Source organism: Aulonocara stuartgranti, assembly GCF_965226115.1.
Source record: "Aulonocara stuartgranti genome assembly, chromosome: 2".
Taxonomy (NCBI): Eukaryota; Metazoa; Chordata; class Actinopteri; order Cichliformes; family Cichlidae; genus Aulonocara; species Aulonocara stuartgranti.
In genome coordinates, this window is record NC_138940.1 from 28,578,345 (window position 1) to 28,600,042 (window position 21,698).

Consider the following 21,698-nt stretch of genomic DNA (forward strand, 5'->3'; position numbering starts at 1 on the left):
TTTATAAACCCTTGATTATCGAACCTGTGCCGATTAAAGCAGTTTATTAACCGCGGCCGTCAGCGGTGAAGAAAAGTTAGAAAACGACGTCAGGTGGTTTCTTAGTGTTATGAATCTTGCTACTTCACAAACTGGCACATCTAAAGCAGATGGCAAAACAACTATACCTGATAAAAACGTTTACATTTATCTAAACTCATTAAAAAAATAGCAATCACGTGTGGGTTTACAAACTCAAGGTGAAAAACATCAAACAAACCGGATGTTTACATCTGGATACTGTTAGGATGCCTGGGTCGTTGACCCAGGGTGTTTGAGTTTATGTTATTATTTATACTTTCTAGTTTTTGGTTTCTTTGAGTTCCGTCTTATGGCTTATGTCTCCCCTATCACCTGCATCCCCTTGTCTAGTTCGCGTCTATGTGTATCCTAAGTTCCTATATCCCCGTGTTCAGTCAGTGTTTGTGTCTGCCCTGTTCCCACATCTCTGTTCCCTTTGTAGTGCCTGCATATGAGTCTGTGTCTTTGTTCAGTCTGTGTTATGTGTTTCCTGTTTTACTTTGAAAGTCCATGTCTGATGTTAATGTGTCTGGTTTTGCTTCCTCTTGTCTCGTTAGGCCTGATTTGCCCCAGCTGTGTTTCCCTCCTGTTACCCATTCCCTGATTGCTCCCTCTGTGTATTTAAGCCCTGTGTTTCTCTGGGTCTGTGTCGTGATCTACCGTTTCCTAGCTGTGTGTTCTGTCATTTCTCTAGTTTAAGTTTGTTTTGAGTTTTTCCAGTTATGTTATATTTTGAGTATTAAATTAAAGCCTTTTTTGAGTTCACGTCTGTCTCTGGAGTCTGCACCTTGGGTCCTATTCCTGCCTGCACACAGCTTTAACCTAACAGAAGATCGCGACCAGAACATGAACCCAGCAGACTCCGTGTGGTATCAGCGACCCGCAGTTTCTGCCTTCCTCAAGGAGATCGTGAGGGAGGAAGCTGAGCATGCCCAGGAGCTCCAGTCACCCTTCTATGGGTCACGTTTGGCTTTGGGAGGGCCCCGCAGCCTCCAAATGGCTACGGCCGAGCCAGCGTCTATGCCTCGGGCGATCAGGTTGAGCACGTGCTCCTTCTCTCCAGTCGCTACACCTCCGCCTTCACCCCTGGATTACCAGTCCGACAAGAGAGTTAAGCGGAGGAGAAAGAGAGATTATGTGACACCGGACGTTAGACTCACTCCGCTGCAGTCCTTCGCTCTGTTTTTGGGTCTGCCACGTTCTGAGCTTCACAAACTCTCTGCTTCCTCATCGCAGCCCGGTCCTTTGGAGGATTCGCAGCCCAGTTCGCCACCTCCCACTTCCCGGAGGAGGCGACGCTCACACCGTCACCACTCTTTTTCTGCGGAGCAACTCCCGGTGGTGAGTTGTGATTGCTGTCGTTCCTCGGAGCTGGAAACTAATAATCATATGAACACTGCTAAGACTGAGACTATTAAGACTGTTAGACGTGGTGGTGGTAGGAAGTTAAAAAAACGTTTTAGAAGAGTCTGTGTTTGCTGAGCCTGCTCCTTCGCACCATTGTGTTCCTGCTCCCAGGGCAGCTCAGGCCCAGCATTCCCCTGCACCTGTTTCAGTGCTTCAGGTGAGGGAGGCTGAGGTCCAGCTGGTCCCTGCTCAGGTGTCTAGGCTGGCTGAGCCTCTGCCTGTCACTGCACCCGTACCAGCTCCTCGGGTGGGGACTGCAGCTGCCCAGCCGTTGACTGTGCCTGTCCCGGCTCCCAGGGTGAGGATGACCGGGAACCAGTTAGCTCCTGCACCCGTACCTTCTCCTCGGGTGGGAGTGGCTGGTGTCCGGCAGGTACTTGCACCTGTTTCTGACCTCGCTGGAGGCTCAGGTGAGCCCGTCCAGCAGTTTTCTGTAGGATCCGTAGGCTCAGACAACCTAGTCCAACCATCTGCTAATCCACCACCTCACCCGCCATTACTGCCATCGTTACAACAGTCAATACAACTTAAACTTCTCTCCATAGCTCAGACATTAGCTCACCTATCGGCTCAGTCACCTGCTCAGTTACCGCCTCAGTTGTTTGCTCAGTCACCTGTCTCCACTGGAGGGTCCGAGGAACCGCTTCAGCCTCCTGTCTCCGCTGGGGGGTCCGAGGAACCGCTTCAGCCTCCTGTCTCTGCTGGGGGGTCCGAGGGGCCCGTTCAGCCTCCTGTCTCCGCTGGAGAGTCCGAGGGGGCCGTTCAGCCACCACCGGCTCCACCGCCTGGTCCGGCCTCCGAGTCTGCAGCTCCGTCTGGTCCGGCCTCCGAGTCTGCAGCTCCGTCTGGTCCGGCCTCCGAGTCTGCAGCTCCGTCTGGTCCGGCCTCCGAGTCTGCAGTCTCCGAGTGTTCAGCTTCGTCTGCTCCTGAGGTCTCCCTGCTGCCTGGTCCTGCCTCTGCTGCTCCGCCTGGTCCTGCCTCTGCTGCTCCGCCTGGTCCTGCCTCTGCTGCTCCGCCTGGTCCTGCCTCTGCTGCTCCGCCTGCTTCGGATTCAGCCTCAGCCTCTGTTCCTGCTTCGGATTCTGCTTCGCCTGGTCCGGCCTCAGCCTCTGCAGCTCCGCCTTGTCCAGTCTCCGAGTGTTCAGCTTCGTCTGCTCCTGAGGTCTCCCTGCTGTCTGTTCCTGCCCGTCCTGTCCGGCCTGCCCGTCCTGTCCGGCCTGCCCGGCCGATGTCTGGACGTCGTTGCCGTTATGGACAGCCCTCGGAACTACGCCGCCGTCATGGACGGCCCCCTGAACTACTCCTCCACCAGTGCCTCCCGCCCGCCCGGCCAGCCTCCTGACCTGCTCGGTCGCCGTCGCTGCCTCCCGCCCGGCCGGCCTCCTGATCTGCTCCGTTGCCACCGGTGCCTTCTGCCTGGCCGGCCTCCTGAACTGTTTTCTGGGCTCTTGGACCATCAGCCTCCGGGCCGCCCCCCTGAACTGCCCGGGATTGGACTATCGTGCTGTCAGCCTCCGGGCCGGCCCCCCTGAACTTTTTTTTTTTTTTTTTTTTTTTTTTTTTGAGACTATTGCCTGGGCCTCTGCGCCTTTCGTGAGCTCTTTTGTTTGTTTGCTTTTGGACTTTGCCTGGGCCTTGGTGCTGTTGTTTTGGACTTTGTTTCTGTGTTTTGTTCTGTTGCTTTCCGGGCTCCAGTGTTTGCACTTTTTTGTTTTGTTGTTTCTGGCTCCTTGTTTTGTTTCGAGCCCTCCATCCTGTTTCCCCCGCCGCCCACCCTGGTTGGGTTGTTTTTGTTTTTTTTTGATGTTTTGGTTTGGGCTGTCTGGAAGCCAGCCCTTAAGGGGGGGTACTGTTAGGATGCCTGGGTCGTTGACCCAGGGTGTTTGAGTTTATGTTATTATTTATACTTTCTAGTTTTTGGTTTCTTTGAGTTCCGTCTTATGGCTTATGTCTCCCCTATCACCTGCATCCCCTTGTCTAGTTCGCGTCTATGTGTATCCTAAGTTCCTATATCCCCGTGTTCAGTCAGTGTTTGTGTCTGCCCTGTTCCCACGTCTCTGTTCCCTTTGTAGTGCCTGCATATGAGTCTGTGTCTTTGTTCAGTCTGTGTTATGTGTTTCATGTTTTACTTTGAAAGTTCATGTCTGATGTTAATGTGTCTGGTTTTGCTTCCTCTTGTCTGATTTGCCCCAGCTGTGTTTCCCTCCTGTTACCCATTCCCTGATTGCTCCCTCTGTGTATTTAAGCCCAGTGTTTCTCTGTGTCTGTGTCGCGATCTACCGTTTTCCTAGCTGTGTGTTCTGTCATTTCTCTAGTTTAAGTTTGTTTAGAGTTTTTTCAGTTATGTTATATTTTGAGTATTAAATTAAAGCCTTTTTTGAGTTCACGTCTGTCTCCGGAGTCTGCACCTTGGGTCCTATTCCTGCCTGCACACAGCCTTAACCTAACAGATACTGTCATATGGTGTCAGTCTGCTCTTAAAAATACTGGCATGGTTTTGTTATTTTAACCTGTTAATCCTAATCAAGTTGTAAATCACAGTTTGTTCCTCCGACTTTGGCTGCTATTTCTCAGTACCTTACAGAACTTTGGGCTTTTGGCAACCCCAGTGTTTTAGGCCTATTGCATGTCTGGATACTGAGTTTGCAGAGTGGAATAGCAAGAGAGGGAGGAGCAGACAAGAAGAGATGGTCATGTTTATCACTCTGGGGACTACATTGTGCAGGGCATTTCAAAATTATTTTGAAATGGAAAGGCACAAGAACAATTTGTAGAAAACTGACATAGAAAACCTTGGGCACAGACTCTAGTGCAGCCTGGGGTCTTAACTAAGAGAGGTTTATTTACAAAGAATCTTTCGCAGTCAGTGTCACAAAGTGCCTGATGTCAAAAGTCCAATCTTTTGATGAGAAATTATTAGTAGAGTATTAGTAAACTTTTCCAGAAGTTCAACTTTTTGCCACAGAATGTTTTCCCAAAAGTCTCGGGGATCATTTAGATGTCAGTTATTTTGTTTTTCAGCAGTTTCTTTAGATTGTTGCACAATGTGTTGCTTTTTCTGTTATCCTCCTTCACTCTGTCACACAGGTTCTATTTAATTGTTCATTGATTCAACAAGTCTGGCAGTAATTAGGGAAAAGACAAGATCTGCAGCTTTTCATTTAGGTCTGAAAAACTGAACACAACACTGACAATTAAACGTTGACACTGAAATTGCCCAAACTGACAAAGACTAACAGTAAAGTTTTATGGTTGCAAGGCTTTATGTCACTGATGTTTTATTTATTTGTTTGTTTTGTAAGCCATAATTCAGCAAGTTTGTAACTCAAAGTTTCAACTAAATAACTTAAGATTTCAACTTATTCACAAGTCAGAGTGAGTAACTCGACATTTTGAAAAACCTAACCTGAAGTTTTGGGGTAAAAACCCAAAAAGACATAACAATTTGACATTTTGACTCAGTGCTGCCTGAATATTATTTTGTTTACTTTATTTACTTATTTTTTTCAGTGAAGGAAACAAGGTTCCATAGTTTAAGTCTTAATTTTTTACATTCAGTCTCGTGTTTATTTTTGTTGCCTATAACAACCTTAATATCTGTAGGTAGATGAGAAGCAAAATGCAACATAGAAAAAGCATGAATACATCTTAAAATTTATTATTATTATTATTATTTCGACTGCAGTGAAAAAAAATGGGATAAATAATATGGGACAAATAAATTCTCTTCTGTTATTGCTCTTTGTTTATACCCTGAGTTTCGTCTTCAAGGCTCGTAAACTAAACTGTCGACTGATAATTCGAGTCCACTAAAGCGAACCCGTTAACTTACTAGTAACTTCTTTGCATGACATCTAATCTAACAACACTTAACCGCGATTTATATAAAAGATGGTTACTTTTAGAGAACGCCACAGCCTTGTAGGCAAAGTACAGGGAAAAACTACACCCTTTTACGTTGCCGTAACTCTCCTAGCTCCGCCTCTATCCCTGGACAAACAGGAATGCAGCCGCTCGTCACGTCAGCATGAGGAGACGCAACAAAATCAGCTACACATAGCAGAGTTCTGTGATAACAGAGGAAGAAAACTCTCAATCCAGCACTGTCAATTATTTCTAGCAGTCCTCACGATGCAGCGACGTGTCCGCTTTGTTGACTGTAACGTAGGATGAAGAGTAGATACCAGCTAGTTAGCTTGCTCTGACAGTCGGAGTACTAGCCTGTGGCTAACAGTTTGCTTCACGCTGTGAACTGAGACGGTAAGTTTTTCTCAGATATTTCTGTGGTGTCACGTTGGCCGCATTGCAACTAGTAAGAGACGGAATTGCTTCCTATATAATCCTAAAAAGACATTAGGTAATATTTTTGGTATTTTTAGCTCCGTGGAGGTGATACTTTCTGTTACAAATACTGCTCACAAAAGGGATCAGTAGCTTTTTCGTACGGCTGACAAAGTCACCAAACCAGCTTTACAAATACTTTACGTTCCATTGTAGCCGATGCGTTTTTTATATAACTGACCTTTTTCTAAAAACTATTAAAACATTCACTAAATTACCTCTTCTGTGTTAACCTAATGTTTATCTAGATTAGTTCATCGGTGTCTCGCTTTTTCTAAACGTGGCCCGGGTCTTTCTAGTGTCATACGAGTCCCTTTATGTCATTCAACGGATCCGACCTGAGGATCCGACCTCATCCGTTTCATGGGATTTTAAACGGCTATAGCTACAGCCAAGAGTGCTGTTTATGCGGCAGATCCGTAAGTGATCGTCTGTAGGTGTGACAGTATTCACTCAAAGCCCAGGAGGGGATAACAGAGATTATACTTAAGTTAAACATTATTTATCCACCAAAACTTGAACTTTAGATATGTTTCCAGCCCATCAACGAAACAAACGTTATTGTAAGCCAAATGAAACTGGGATCATGTTTCAAGCTTCACCTTCGACGGCAATGTTTGGACAACCTGATTAGTCCATGCCAGGAAGGAAGTACAGGAACAATTCTCGTCTTGTACAAACAAAGCTTTGTTTTGTTTCCACTTTTTGTCTAGTAAATGTACCAGAATTGGAAGCACCAATTGCATGTCACAAAATTCGTTTAGTTTTTGTAAAGCTGCAGACCAGCTGTGCACATGGAATAACATCACCCTACTGTCTTTTTCTGACAGTTTCAAACCTTGCTATAGAAATAAAAATGGAGATTCACCCTGATGACACATTTTTAAAAACAGGCAAACTTTAAGCTGAGCAATTTTTATATCTGATGTTAAGCCTTTTTTATTTTAGTAAAGCAAAGATAACCCTGACGGATGTCTCGATTTAAAATTAAACACTTTATTGGTAATATAAGGCATCGTGTATGTTTAGTTTTGCATGCGTGTTTGTGTTTGCCCCATACATTAACATAACTGTCATTTCGAGAAGAACTACCCCGTCTTTCTCTACTCAGCTTTCGTGATCTTTTTCCTCAAAGCAAAGACTTGGTGGGAAAACCATTGTCTTTCTTGTGTTCTTTTAGGAAACAGTCATGACACATAAACGCAGCCTGTGTTCAGTTTCTCTTGGAGTGGAGGGTATGACCTGCGGCTCTTGTGTCCAGTCCATAGAGCAGCGCATTGGGTCTCTTCCTGGAGTGATGCATATAAAGGTAAACGTGGGCTCTTTAGAGCTGTTTGTGGTGGTTAGTGGGTTTGAATTTTGTTTTAATTAATTTTTAGTTTAAATGTCATGCAGCAGTCTTTGTTGAGGAACTGATAATAACATTTTGCTGACTCAATACTTCCCTCGTGATACTTACTGTTTAACTACAGGATCTGAAATAACTAGATGTTGTAACAGTGGTCAAGTATTTTAAAACCATGTATTAGATCTCATAAAGAAAAAAAGTATATTAACTAAAGGCCTGATTGATACCCTAATCTTACCCCCTCGGGACTCGCTCATCTGATTAAGAACCAAGTAGCATCAATGTAGCCATGAGAGAGGGTTTAATTGCAATAGTTGAGGCCTGCTGTTTTGTTTATTGTGTGTTTACCCCCGAGGCTGAGGGTAAATGAGACGATAATGTAATAGTGTGTTCCAGATAGCGCTCTGCCCTTTGCGGGACTGTGACATCAGCTCAATAAATTCTGTGTGTATCCACAGAAAATGTCATTTGTGTCTTAAGACAGTTTAGGTCCTGGATTATTTTACATTAATCTATACAGACATGATCTGCGAAGAGTAAATAGATTTATTTTATGTTCTTAGTAGAACAGTCATTGTCGGATTAGTGTTTCCCCTTTATTCTGAGAGTAAAGGTTAACCCTGCAGGCAGCCACACTTACTCACTCACTTGCTGGTTAACTTACGGCCAAGTCAGGCGATGCCTTCAATGTGTCACATGTTTCTTTCTTGCTAAAGTGAGAGCTGAGGGGATCATGCTGACAGCATATGCTGTGAGCTTGCCAAAGTCATGCATTTCTTTTCTTTTTTTTGTTTGTTTGTTTTAATAAAGGTTTAGTTCCGAGACAAGACAGTAAAAGCGTTAGGTGATAATAAAATCTAAGGAATCTGTATAGCTACACAAGACCAAAAATATCCCTTTCATAGTATCGGAATTAACTCTGAACCGACATTAAGTGCTTAAGAGTATTACTGGAGGTAAATCTGATTGTTGCTTGAATAAAATAGAAGCCACATCTTAAATGTAGCTATATTGCATATTAAGGTTAAGCTTAGCATTTATTCCAATTTTGTTGACTCCATTTTACATTTTCTCTTTCAACTCCACTTTTGTAGGTGTCTTTAGAGGGCAAGAATGCAACTGTCATATTTGACCCCAGCCATCAGAGCCCAGAGTCTCTGTCAGAGGCCATTGAGGACATGGGCTTTGAATCAAGTTTGCCAGCTTCCAGCAAAGCCACACCAGTCCCTACTGATATCCAGTTGGTCTCCACCTCGGGCATGACACCCACAGCCCAACAGGAAGCATTGAAGAAACTATCACAAATTCAGGGAGTGCTGGATGTCAGAGAGAACCTGCCACAGACGGGCCTCACCGTCACCTTTGTTCCCTCCCTGACGTCCACGCAGCAGCTTAGTGAGGCGGTGGCCAGCGTAACACCGCCGGACATCTCCACACCGAGCAGCCCTTTGCAAAAAGACCCCACCTCCTCTCCATCTCAGACCACGCGAGGTGGAGCGGCCATCCTTAAGCTGCGCATTGAAGGAATGACCTGTCACTCCTGTATTACCACTATTGAAGGAAAGATTGGTAAACTCAAAGGGATTCAAAAGATCAAAGGTGATGTACTCGACCCATTTGCAAATTTGCAGTCATATATAACTTTACAGCCTGAGCTGGAAGAGATGTTGTAGCGCGACTGCTGAATTGCACGTCCTACATCTCAGGTGTCATGTCATTGTGGATCAGCGAGGCTGTCTTTAGGTTCAGCAAGTAGAGATTGTTTAGTACGATATGATTATGACTCATGAAATCCCGTCTGGTTGGAAAGAATGACTTGTAGACGGGATTATGGTGGTTGAGTGCAGCATGATCCCTGCGTTCAATGTGGTTGTTTGCACAGCCTGTCAGTGTACTGTTTGCTCTGTCAAATTTGTTTCAAACTGACGCAAAAAGGGAAGTTTTATAGTAATGATGACATTTATTTTCCTTTATAAAAAGAACAGAAAAAGTTATGCGTATTTGAAATTTTTCGAAGTCAGTTTTTAACTGTTGTAGTTTGTTGCCCTGAAGCTCAGTATTGAAGAGGATTCTTTTGTTTTTTTGCATGGTGTTCATACTTATTAACCCTGGGTTTTTGGCATAAGACAACTCCGGACATGTAAAATCATTCAAATATTTTGTGAGCTAAAAATATCTTTTGGGCTCACCTATTCTTTTTGCAGTCGTTCATACAGGATGTGTAGTTTAACTTTCTGATGTTTTGGATCCAAATAAACAGATCTGACCAATCAGATCAGTATATTTGGCAACAAGTGCCATCATGGCTAAACACTGCTCCGGCTCATAATCGTCTCTCTGAAATGAAATTATCTCTCCCTCTTCAAGCGTGGTCCCATTTCTGATAAAAGAGCTCAAAGTGCCCCACTGACATCCTGAAATATGTACGAAAGCGAGCGTGATACAGTTTTAACTTCTAGATCAAAGCGTAAAATTGTCCTTGCTGCTGCTTTCTTGTGAGAATTTGATGAACCCAGAATCTCTGTTTCCTTCTTTTCTTGTTTCAGAAACATCAGGATGAACTTTTTTTTTTTTTTTGTCACAGTCAGTGTTTTTTTTTGTTTTGTTTTGTTTTGTTTTTTTTGAGGACGAATGCTCCACAAAAAATATAATGTGTTTGGTTTGTATGTAGGCCAAGTTCAGATCTGGAATTTTGTGTTGTTTTTATGCAACATGTTCAGTGTGTAACGGCCTTCAGAGTGAAGTAAAGGCTTTGTCTCCTGAAGCTTTAAGCTGGACCATCAAAATGATCTCACATCGATTGTATCTCGTGTGTCTGATTCTCTGCCAACATCTTTGTCCTTGTTTCACACACAGTGGCTTCCGCTTCTTGTCAAAGAATTTCATTTGTTTTTATTTGCTTTGTGCTTCTGTTTTAACTTTCCTGTTTCCATCTCTTCCACAGTTGTTTTAGAGTCTCAGGAAGCTACACTCGTCTACCTGCCTTACCTCCTCACTGTCCAAACCATCATTGATCAAATTACTGTGGTTGGATTCAAGGCCTTTGTGAAGTCTAAGCCCCGCCCCCTGCAGCTGTCCCCCAGTGAAATGGAGCGCTTTGTTGATTCTCAAAAACAAACAATTTCGTCGCCATCTGAGACTTCGGAGGAGACTGAAATCTTCATAGACACCACGCTCGTCGCGCTTAGGGTCAAAGGCATGCACTGCCGTTCCTGTGTGGTCAACATTCAGGACAATATCTCAGTGCTGCCTGGTGTGTCTTCTGTGGAGGTGTCTTTGGAGAATGAGAAGGCCTCCATCTGCTATGACCCCCAAAAGGTCACAGTGACTCAGCTGCAGCAGGCAATTGAAGCACTGCCTCCAGGAAACTTTAAGACTCAACCGTGGGACTCCTCCGGTCCCCTCAGTCCTGTGTCCACATCACCTGCTCGCACTTTACCACCGTCATCATCATGGCCTACAGGAGCAAACCAGGCTAAACCTGCTGTCTTGCAGCCTTGTTTTAATCAGCCACTGGGATCTGTGGTGAATATCCACATTGAGGGCATGACATGCAACTCCTGTGTTCAGTCCATTGAAGGCATGATCTCCCAAAAGAAAGGGGTCATGTCAGCCGAGGTCTCTCTGACTGATCACCAGGGGATCTTTGAGTACGACCCTCTGCTGACCACACCAGAGGAGTTGAGGGAGGCCATAGAGGACATGGGCTTTGATGCCTTTCTGCCTGGTAAGAGGACCGATTATGTTGGCATTTAATTACCCACATGGTTTCAGGCCCAGAGCAGTTTTATTTTTAGAGGCTAGTGAGCAAAATTAGCATCATTAATGAAGAAATCTTCTTGTAACCAGAGACCAACTCTCTGCTGCCTGCGCCACATCCTCTTTCATCGAAGTCTTCAAGTATAGCACCTGTCAAAGGTAAAGAGGTGGACAGTGACCACCACAAAGAAACCCCCCAGGGACTTAGTGGAGAAACCAACTCTAAATGCTACATCCAGATCGGCGGGATGACCTGTGCTTCCTGTGTGTCAAACATTGAGCGAAATCTCAAGAATGAACCTGGTGTGTTAAAGTTTTTTGGGTTTTTTTTTTTTGATAGGATAATTTTTTGGCTTTCCTTAGGAAATAAAGAGAAAATCTGTAATGTTGTGCAGGTATCTACTCTGTTCTGGTGGCACTAATGGCGAGTAAAGCAGAGGTCCGTTATAACCCTGAAGTCACCGATCCTATGAAGGTAGCCGAGTGCGTGAAGGAGCTGGGCTTCACCGCCTCTGTTATGGAGAACTATGAAGGTTCAGGTGGAAACGTTGAATTAGTGGTGAGTCACTGTGAGGCTGCATTGACTTTATGTTCTTTAATGCATGCATGCAAAACCATAAACAAACATTTCTCAATAAGGATTCACTAGATGAGGTGCATTCCTCCCCTCATATTCTCATTATTTTCTACCTCTTCATCTGCTTGTCTGCTCCTCTTCACCTTCTTTCAGGTCAGGGGAATGACGTGCGCTTCTTGTGTTCACAAAATTGAATCCAACCTCACGAAAGAAAAGGGGATTATCTATGCCTCTGTTGCCTTGGCAACCAACAAAGCACACATTAAATTCGACTCTGAAGTTATTGGACCACGAGACATCATCAAGCTGATTGAGGTATTACGCCTTCCTCTGTTTATTTATGCATGTGTTCAGTTATACTTTTACTAATTCATTGGTCTGGATAAAAGTCTTTAAAGGCCTCATCAGGAGTTTGTTTTCTGTAGAATCTAGGGTTTGAAGCGTCTTTGGTAAAGAGGGACCGCACTGCCAGCCACCTGGACCACAGCAAAGAGATACGACAGTAAGCAGCATTTGGTGTTTGTCAATTTAAAAACCTGTTGTTTGTGTAGTTATGTATGTTACCATACTGTGTTGGGACATGAGTCTGGTGTTCAAACTCTTTTTCTTTTTCCTTTTTGTTCATCTGAATGTTGGCTTGATCGTTTATTTGACTTTCCTAAGAAAAATCTTTTTGTAGAGTGAAGTGCTTAGGCCATTATAGGCAGTAAAATGTAAACTTATCAGAGAGTGATACTAGGGATTGAAAGTAATCAGTTAGTGAGGTATGTTGAGCGTGAAGCTAGTTGTCAGTGTCACAAATGTAGCTCTCTTTGTACCCAATAAGGTAATCGAGCTAAGTTAAGCTGCACATGTAATATGCTTCAGAGGAGGTTATTTTCATATTCAGCTCTAAAAAGCACTCTCAGCTGAGGGAAAACATTTCATATGCAAGGCCACGAAGGCCAAGTCCACTTGGAGGGTGCATGCGTAATTAAGCATTGTAGTGTCGTGTCTTGCTGCAGATCATGGGACAGAGCCCTGTTTTTAGTCCCTCTCTTATTTACGTCCTTCAGATCCAAGCGACCTCTCGCATGCCCATGGGAGCAGAAGCTGTAACACTGACCTTACACTCAGCTGCACATGCATTCATTTGAAAATTGGGGGGCAAAATTGAGGATACGGTACAATGTGTCGTACGTGGAGCATATAACTGTCATTTTTCTTTATTCAAATTTTTTATGTTTTTGAAGCCATTTACTTGATTTGCACTATTTTAAATAATATCATGTGCCATTTTATAAAAAGCTGTTTAAAAAATAATACTACTAATAAGACCTGCAAACCTGTGGTTTCTACAAGCATCCAAAAATGCTGTCAGAGATCAAATATTTCAGGAGAGGTGGGAATCACCAGACACCTCATGATACGATGTTATCATACTACTTCATTTACTATTTCATATTATTGCACTTTTTAACATTTTGAAATATGCTGAGTATTGCAGTAACAATTATTGCGATTTGTCACCTGTTCTTTCATCAGCAGAGGTAAACTTTATTATCTGTTTTATCTAAAATAATGTTATCTCACTTCATTTATTTATTTAGGTTTTCCTCCAAATAGACTGTTAACCGTACAACACTGGCTTGAAAGCCAGGCATAAGTGGCGTCATAAGACCGGGTCAGTCTGGTATCAGTCTTATATCAGACCCCATTCAACTGCAGGCTGATATCATTCTGCATTTGTATGGGGTCAAGCTGGCAATAACATGCTATCTGTGAAGTGTGATAAGTGGTTGCACTAAAGATAGAAATATTTACACATTCAGCAGAAATTTAACTGACATTGATACTCAGTGGCCTTCCTGTACTATAGGAACATAATCAGACTGATGGCAGCATGTTGGCATCTGTCTGCATTTATAAATTAGACTGCAGTTATTGTCAAACCTTCAACAATCTCTCTGAGTGATTCCAGTCAGTTCAAGTCAGACTGTGACCAGGCGACCTGTTCACTCAACTTTCGATCTAAAGTCATTGTGAGTGTGTAAGACCTTCAAGCTCTGAGCAACCCTTTCTATTCTATTTTATTTTATTTAACTTGTGTGGCTGAGCCATTAGCTTGGTGTGAATTAGGAGGTTGCTTTGTCAAGCTAAATGTTACCAGTGTTTAACGGTTTTTGAGTTGAGATGATTTAATGTAAGTTGGCTCGACTAACATTATCTCAGGGTTTTGGTGCATGAGATTAGCCCTGTTGTTTGTAGTATTCCCAGAGCATTTATATTTATTTAATAAATATCATTATAATATCGCCCCACAAAATATTGCTCCAAATGTGTATGAATGTAGTTTTGTTTAGTCATACTGGCTGTGAGAGAGTTGTGTCTTGGTTCTTTTTGTTATGATTATTAAAGTCAGCATATGTTTGCTTTGTCGTTTTAAAAAAACCTGTTACTAAGTGAATATTATCTTCCCTTGCTAAGGTGGAGGAAGTCTTTCCTTGTGAGCTTGGTTTTCTGTGTGCCTGTGATGGGTATGATGATCTACATGATTATTATGGACCACCAGATGACAGTTTCACATCATCACAACAATACGGCAGAGGACCGCAACCGCTACCACTCCACCATGTTTCTGGAGAGACAGCTGCTCCCAGGCCTCTCCATCATGAACCTCCTCTCCTTCCTGTTTTGTGTGCCTGTACAGGTAAATCACAGGGATTAACTTCACTCCCAGGAAACATGATAGGGAACTTTTAGTAGTAGTAGTCGTAGTAATAGTAGTATTAATTTTTGCCCTCAGGAGAGAAAAGTCGTGGAGTCATATTAATGATTTCTGTTTTGTTTGTTTTTTTCTCTCTCCTTAGTTTATTGGAGGTCGCTACTTCTACGTTCAAGCCTGGAAAGCCGTGAAACACAAGTCTGCGAACATGGATGTGCTAATTGTTCTGGCCACTTCCATAGCCTTCACCTACTCATGCGTTGTCCTAATTGTGGCCATAGCGGAGAAGGCAAAAGTCAATCCCATCACGTTCTTCGACACACCGCCTATGCTCTTTGTCTTCATCTCTCTGGGACGCTGGCTGGAACAGATAGCCAAGGTTTAGCTCATATTTATTAATATCTGTGACATTTCAAGTAACTTTACTTTTTTTGAAAAGTCTGCAAATCGACACACATGTATAAAAAGTCAAATTGTTTTATGTGCCGTCTTCCAGAGCAAGACTTCTGAGGCTTTGTCCAAACTGATGTCTTTACAAGCCACTGAGGCCACAGTCGTCACTCTCGGCAGTGATAATTCAGTTCTCAGGTACTCCTGGTTCTCTACCCTCACCTTTCACATGTTGACTTGGTTTGAAATGACAACATAATGAAATGTTTGCAGTTAGAGTACCTGTTGAAATAGACAACAGCATAACAAAGGGTGTATAAAAAAACAGCAGGGGAGTTTCCAGAGTTAGTGTCAGATTTAATTGACAATTTTGACCTTGTGTGTCTTCTAACAGCCTTTCCTAAACAGTCTAGTATCATTATTATTATTAATAATCTTACTATTTTTTTCAGTGTCAAAAATGAATTTGTTTTTAGTATTTGACATTATTTTATGTTTGTGTGTTGCAGTGAGGAGCAGGTGGATGTGGAGCTGGTTCAGAGGGGTGATATAGTCAAAGTCGTTCCTGGGGGAAAGTTTCCAGTCGATGGGAGGGTCATTGAAGGACATTCCATGGCCGATGAGTCCCTCATCACAGGTTGGTCGTCATTAATTGTAGGACCTGTATCTATGCATGGACTGGTGCTGGATGTCTATAAAAAGTGTTAATAGGTCACTTATGCTCATCGTGGGCATGAATCTCATGGTCATTTGGGGCTTTTAATCATTTCTTTGAAATCTTATTTTTCTAGGGTGGAATGATTGTACAGGATACATCTTTTATTACTTTAAAAAGACAAGAATTTGGTTCATAAGTTTAGATTTATTTTTGATTTTCTCTAATCTAGAATTAATATTTAGTTCTTTCAGCCAGTTGCACCTCACCAGGTGCCTTTGGTAGCCATCAACAACCTTGACATAATTCTTCCTGGGCATTTGACCTCTCTTGGCAGAATTGGTAGAGTTCATTTAAATTAGTTTGTTTCTTGGCACAGACCTGACTTTTAAGCGTAATGCAAAAAATTCTAATAGGGTTGAAGTTGAGACTTTGAGAAAAAACAATTTCAGAAGCTTAATGTTAGCCTGCTTCATTCATTCCAGAAGCAGTTTTGTTGTGTGTTTCTGGCTGTTGATTTCAGGGGAAGGTGAAGAATTCCTTTATTGTTATTTTATTATTGTTACATGGCATCCACTGACAACAAACAGCCCAGAGCACGATGCTACCATCACCATGCTTGACAGTGTTCTTAGATGCGAAAGCCTTATCTTTTCTCCTCCAAACATAACTCTTGTCAAGGTGGTCAAATAGCTCAGTCTTTGTCTTGTCTGACCTTAAAACCTTTCTCCAGAAGGCCAAAAGCATCTGGTTGGAGTGCAACTTGCTATGGGAACCAAACCAAATATTAGTGGGTGTGTTTTGTTTATTTTTTTCTTACCTGTACTGCAGCTTTTTGACCAGCTGTTGCTTTATGACTCCAGGTGAGGCCATGCCAGTGACGAAGAAGCCCGGGAGCTCGGTGATTGCAGGCTCCATTAACCAGAACGGCTCTCTGCTCGTCAGTGCTACACATGTTGGCATGGACACTACGCTGTCTCAGATTGTCAAACTAGTGGAGGAGGCTCAGACTTCAAAGGTGAATTACATGGTTTGGCCTGTGCACTGTATATACCAGCTTTGAGAGTAACGCTGTACAAGTGTTTATGTCTTTACTTTGTGTTTTTAGGCTCCCATCCAGCAGTATGCGGATAAAATTAGTGGCTACTTTGTACCCTTCATTGTTGGCATATCTGTGCTTACCCTGATCGCGTGGATCATCATTGGCTTTTTGAACTTCTCTCTGGTGGAGATGTACTTTCCTGTGAGTTCTTTTCCCTTTTACTTCAGTTTTATGTCATTTTTGTGAATTGGAAAAAAGCTAACACCATTTCCTTCACGCAGGGTTACGACAAATCCATTTCCAGGACTGAGGCTGTGGTTCGCTTCGCCTTCCAGGCCTCCATAACCGTGTTATGCATCGCCTGTCCCTGTTCCCTTGGCTTGGCAACCCCGACAGCTGTCATGGTGGGCACAGGGGTCGGAGCCCAAAATGGCATCCTGATAAAGGGGGGAGAGCCACTTGAGATGGCGCATAAGGTGTGTTAATGATGATTTTCTGACACCTCTGTGTTAGCCAGGCGGTTATATATGAGAAAGCATCTGTTAGTTTTAACACATTGAATAAAATTATAATTATATAAATGCAGGCAGATATCAGATGGGTGAGACTGAATGCATTAAATTTGATTTATCGATGTAGTGCCACATGTATGCACTTATTCGATTACGTGACATGCATAGTGATTTATTTCCATCATCTAAAATGAGGTTTTTAGACCTCACAAGTGCATTTACTGTATTTTTGTTTTAGTGGGTTATTTTCACCTCTCAAGTATGATCCTCCTGAAAACCAGCCTATTCATTTATGTCTTCTGTAATGGACATTTTGTTGTTGGTCTATATCTTTTGACTTATTTGAGCTACCCTACTAAGTCCTGATGTACTAAATAGAGGACATCCTGGGTTTTCCACTGATATGTCATGTGTTTGAGTGGCCTCTTTTAGCTTCAAAGAGGAAGGAAATCACAAAAAACATGTCAAACAAAAAATGTTCAATGGGAAGATTCCCCCCCCAGTTTTCAGGAGGTTATCAGGGTATTATCATCACCCTGTTATGTCTGTGAATGCGATAACTCGAATGAGGAGTTTTAAATTCATGCCATAGGTGTATCTACTAAAAATCTCAGTTTACAATCTCAGTGACCGCATGATCAAGGTCAGAGTTCTCTGAGAACAAGGTGCTGTAGGATTTTGAAATTGATACAGTAGGTATATCTACTAGAAGCCTGAGGGGTAGCACTGGGGGTGCCAGTATTTTTATATTGTAGTTTTCTGTTTCATGAATTGTAATAATTTTTCCACATTCTTTAATTTGCTTGAGAGCTGTTATTCTGAAAAGAAATTCCCATCTCCTGCTTTAATCGTTAAAAAATATTAAAAAAAAATCTTAAAGACTGTTAAAGATGAGACACATGAATAAATAATTAAATTCTCGATGCTGGAGGTGATAAACGTCTTTTATATTTAGATATCATTTCTGGGGTCACAAAGTAAATAACTTATAATATTATCTTTCATATGCAGGTTCAGTCTGTGGTGTTTGACAAGACCGGCACCATTACATACGGGGCCCCAAAGGTTGTTCAAGTAAAGATCGCGGTGGAGGGGAATAAGATGCCTCGCTCCCGCCTGCTGGCCATTGTAGCCACAGCTGAGAACAACAGTGAACACCCGCTCGGAGCCGCTATTACCAAATACTGCAAACAGGTTTGCCTTTCATCAGATTTGACCCCACGGTGAGATGAATGATAATCTACAGTATGTATATGTGGAAGATGTTGATCCATTGTTATTTGCGTGCAGGAGCTTGGCACAGAGTCTCTTGGCACGTGCGTGGACTTTCAGGCGGTGCCGGGCTGTGGCATCCGATGTCAGGTGAGCAACACAGAGAGTCTGCTGAAGCAGTTGGACAGTGACAGCGAGGACAACAACCAGCGCAACAGTGTCCTAGTCCAGATCAGCGACAGCCGGACATGCACCAGCTCCCATCCACTCATCATGGACCCACAGCCGCAAAGTATGTTTGGAAGTGCATTCCTACTGCACGATTACAGTTGCTGTAAAGTTGTGTTTCACTTGCTTTTATGCCTTCTTGCTGTTGTTTGCAGGCCTGCTTCAGACAGCCACCTATGTAGTCCTGATTGGGAACCGGGAGTGGATGAGGAGGAACTGCCTGCAAGTCACACCTGAAATCGACGAAGCCATGATCGAGCACGAGCGCAGAGGACGCACTGCTGTTCTGGTGGCCGTAGACGGTGAGTAGCAATGTTAAAATTGACTCTTTTCTCTCACTTTCTGACTGCTTGAAACTTAAAAACCTTTTTTTCTGTGCATAGACCTGCTGTGTGCAATGATAGCCATAGCAGACACAGTGAAACCAGAGGCTGAGTTGGCGGTCCACACGCTGACCAACATGGGTCTGGAAGTTGTGCTGATGACTGGAGACAACAGCAAGACAGCTCGGGCTATTGCTGCTCAGGTAAGCAAAGCAGACGAATGAAGAGCTGATTAATACTGATGCTATCATTAGACTTTTGTTACTAGATGGTGAAGTTGTAACAGAGATGATGGCTTCGATTTTTTTGCTTTTCTGCTTTAATGTCATATTAAGCTGGAAACCCAACACGTGTTTGATTTCTGAGCTCATCATTCTGCTTTTTGTCCACCAGGTCGGCATCAGGAAAGTGTTCGCTGAGGTGCTGCCCTCCCACAAGGTGGCCAAAGTGGAACAGCTGCAGCAGGCGGGAAAGAGGGTCGCCATGGTGGGTGACGGCGTCAACGACTCGCCCGCTCTGGCCATGGCTGACGTGGGCATCGCCATAGGAACCGGGACAGATGTGGCCATAGAGGCCGCAGATGTGGTGCTGATCAGGGTGAGAATCTGATCCGACAAAGGTGTCTGTTTTGTAACATGAAAGCGGCACAGATGATATTTAGGATGATGTGAATCGCATGCAGACAACACAACAGGTCACCGGTGACTCTCCAACTTGAGAAACAAAAGTCTAACATAAAAAACCTTGTAGACTGAAATAAAAACAGTTGATCTGTTTTGTTTTTTTGTTTGTTTTTTAAAGCTTTGTGCTGAGAGGATTTTACTTAAAGCATTTCAACTTTTTCCCCTTTTTGCCACAAATTGCTATTAACGCCCTGCTCATTTACCCAGTGTTGTTCTCTTGTCTTCAGAATGACCTGCTGGATGTGGTCGGCAGTATTGACCTCTCTAAAAAGACCGTCAAGAGGATCAGGATCAACTTTGTCTTCGCTCTTATCTACAACCTGGTTGGAATTCCTATTGCTGCTGGTAGGTTCTTTGGTGGGCTGAATGCAGAGTGAGGTCATCCACTTTTTTAGTATCATAGTGAAATCACTTTGAGCTCTGTGGAAATACGAACCTCATCTATTTACAGGGGTGTTCCTTCCCATCGGCCTGGTGTTACAGCCGTGGATGGGCTCTGCTGCCATGGCGTTGTCATCAGTCTCTGTGGTTTTGTCCTCGCTTCTACTTAAATGGTAATGAAATATTTGGGGTTTTGTTGAAGTATTTTGTGTGTATTTTGTGTTAATTCATAAAAACTTCTGTCCATTTTATCCCCTTCATCTTTATGTAGTTACACTAAACCCACTGCAGAGAAGCTGGAGGCCAGACTGGGTACCAGCAGGCGGCAGGGCAGCCTGTCTGACGTCAGCGTCCACATCGGCATGGGCGAGATGCGTCGCCCGTCCCCCAAACTTAGTCTGCTAGACCGCATCGTCAACTACAGTCGAGCCTCAATCAACTCGCTGCGCTCTGACAAGCATTCAGTCAACAGCTTCGTGCTCGGTGACCCCGACAAACACTCGCTGCTGGTCGGGGACGCTGTGAGCCACGAGGATGACTTGTGTTGAATCTGAGGAGCTTACAATAGAAAGTGCGTTTATTCCAGGCTGGGCCATGCTAAGTCAAAAGGGTTACATTGAATAATGGCCCTTCCATCTGCTGTAGGTGCCCTCAGGTCAGCACTGTTTACGTGACGAAAGCTTTCCCTTGTTTTCTTTTAGCCCAACCCACTGATCACACTCTTCAGACTATGATGAGATGGGTTTTGTTGAGGTTACGCTCTTGGGGACACTCTTAGACAAACTCATTGACACTACAATCCACAACTCTCCCGTGTCAGCTTCTTCAGAGCCATGAAGCAGGTGCCACATCCAGGAAGCAGAGCTGTGATCATCGTTGCAACTTTACAATCTTGAACATCTATCCAAAGACATTTAAACAGTGGTGCCCTTCCTAAGAGTGGACAGAGTAGAGTTTTATTTTAGTTAATCTCCCTAAGTGGAAAAGTGTTGTATAATTATATTCCAAACTATTTATACTATTATTTATCTATTTTTTTTTTCACTACATCAATGTAAAACATGAAGTTCTTGAATCCAAATGTAAATTATGATTTTGACGTTCCCAAAAAATGTGTGATTGCTTAGAAAAGTTATGCATAAAAACTTTATAACAAGCTGCAAAAGGGATTGTTAAGCAAAACTAAGGAGTGAGATGTGAATGTCAGTGTTACCTAAAGTGCCAGTTGAAGTGCCACCCGGCAATTCCAACACATTCCAAAGATAGCAGCATTCAGAGGTTATCTTGGACTTGATCTTCACAAAGTGTGAGCAGAGGTCTGCTGAAGGTCGATTTAAGCTCTAGTTTCAGCATGCGTCAACTCGCTCCAGCTGTAGTCAGTCATCTGTCAATGTATGTGAAGATTGTTTGCTGTTGCAGTGAAGCAGAAGTTGTTACATGGATTATGATGTTCTTGGATGTCTTTGAGTTGTTGCAATTAGGCTTGTGTTTTGAAATGGCTGAACTCTAAATGCCGTCGTGTCCATCCTTGTGTCTGCAGTAAGCAAGGTTGTGTTACTGTCGTTAATGCAAGGCTGTCACTTTCTCAGCTTTTTTTCTTTCCTTTTTAATAGGATTGATGCTGTTGCACTTGATCAAAGAGACTCAGCACGAACAGAGTAAACACAGCTGTGTCCCAGCAGTCCGCCAAACAAGTTACTGAGAAGCAAACGCTAGAATAATAGTAATAGTTCAGTACTATTTAGATCCCACCAGATTTGAGGAGGATGCTGAACAGCCACTGCTGTTGTGAATCATTAGAAAACAGTTGAGCTATTTTGGTTTCCGAATTATTTCTCTCTTGCTTTTCCTCCTGATGAGAAGTACATCAGCACGTCCTGCCACTTCCCCATGATGCACTCTGGTCTGGTCAGTTCTGCCAGAATGCTGTTTTTGTGCAATGCCTTTTTCAAGTGTCCATAAGGCCTCAGATATCTGTGTCCATGTTTGCGCGTTCTTCTGAACATTGTGTGCCTTTTAGAATAAAAATGCTTTCGTAACATCACATTGCTGTTTTTGCTTTAAGCCACTAGATGG

The 21,698-nt window shown here is 43.3% G+C and overlaps 1 protein-coding gene across 3 annotated transcripts; it reads left to right on the top strand.

Moving 5' to 3' along the window:
- The first annotated feature begins 746 nt into the window (after nt 1-746).
- On the top strand, nt 747-21,666 carry atp7a (ATPase copper transporting alpha). 3 transcript variants are annotated; one of them, XM_082507824.1, is made up of 23 exons: nt 747-1,401; nt 6,989-7,117; nt 8,251-8,755; nt 10,101-10,883; nt 11,006-11,218; nt 11,311-11,474; nt 11,646-11,807; nt 11,918-11,994; nt 13,959-14,181; nt 14,342-14,575; nt 14,693-14,784; nt 15,096-15,223; nt 16,105-16,259; nt 16,350-16,484; nt 16,565-16,759; nt 17,807-17,989; nt 18,086-18,299; nt 18,391-18,537; nt 18,619-18,761; nt 18,952-19,155; nt 19,469-19,586; nt 19,693-19,795; nt 19,894-21,666. In XM_082507824.1, exons 1-23 carry the CDS (start codon nt 907-909, stop codon nt 20,168-20,170), a joined length of 5,079 nt encoding a protein of 1,692 aa, XP_082363950.1. In that variant the 5' UTR covers nt 747-906; the 3' UTR covers nt 20,171-21,666. The 3 variants fall into 3 exon arrangements, with proteins under 3 accessions (XP_082363950.1, XP_082363952.1, XP_082363951.1); XM_082507826.1 differs by lacking the exon at nt 747-1,401 and adding an exon at nt 5,442-5,727; XM_082507825.1 differs by lacking the exon at nt 747-1,401 and adding an exon at nt 6,105-6,227.
- Nucleotides 21,667-21,698: the final 32 nt, after the last annotated feature.

Coding starts and splice junctions, on each gene's coding strand:
- atp7a (XM_082507824.1), top strand. CDS start 907: ATGAACCCAGCAGACTCCGTGTGGTATCAGCGACCCGCAGTTTCTGCC. Junction 11,219..11,310: donor AAATCTCAAGAATGAACCTG/GTGTGTTAAAGT, acceptor AATGTTGTGCAG/GTATCTACTCTGTTCTGGTG. Junction 11,808..11,917: donor ACATCATCAAGCTGATTGAG/GTATTACGCCTT, acceptor TGTTTTCTGTAG/AATCTAGGGTTTGAAGCGTC.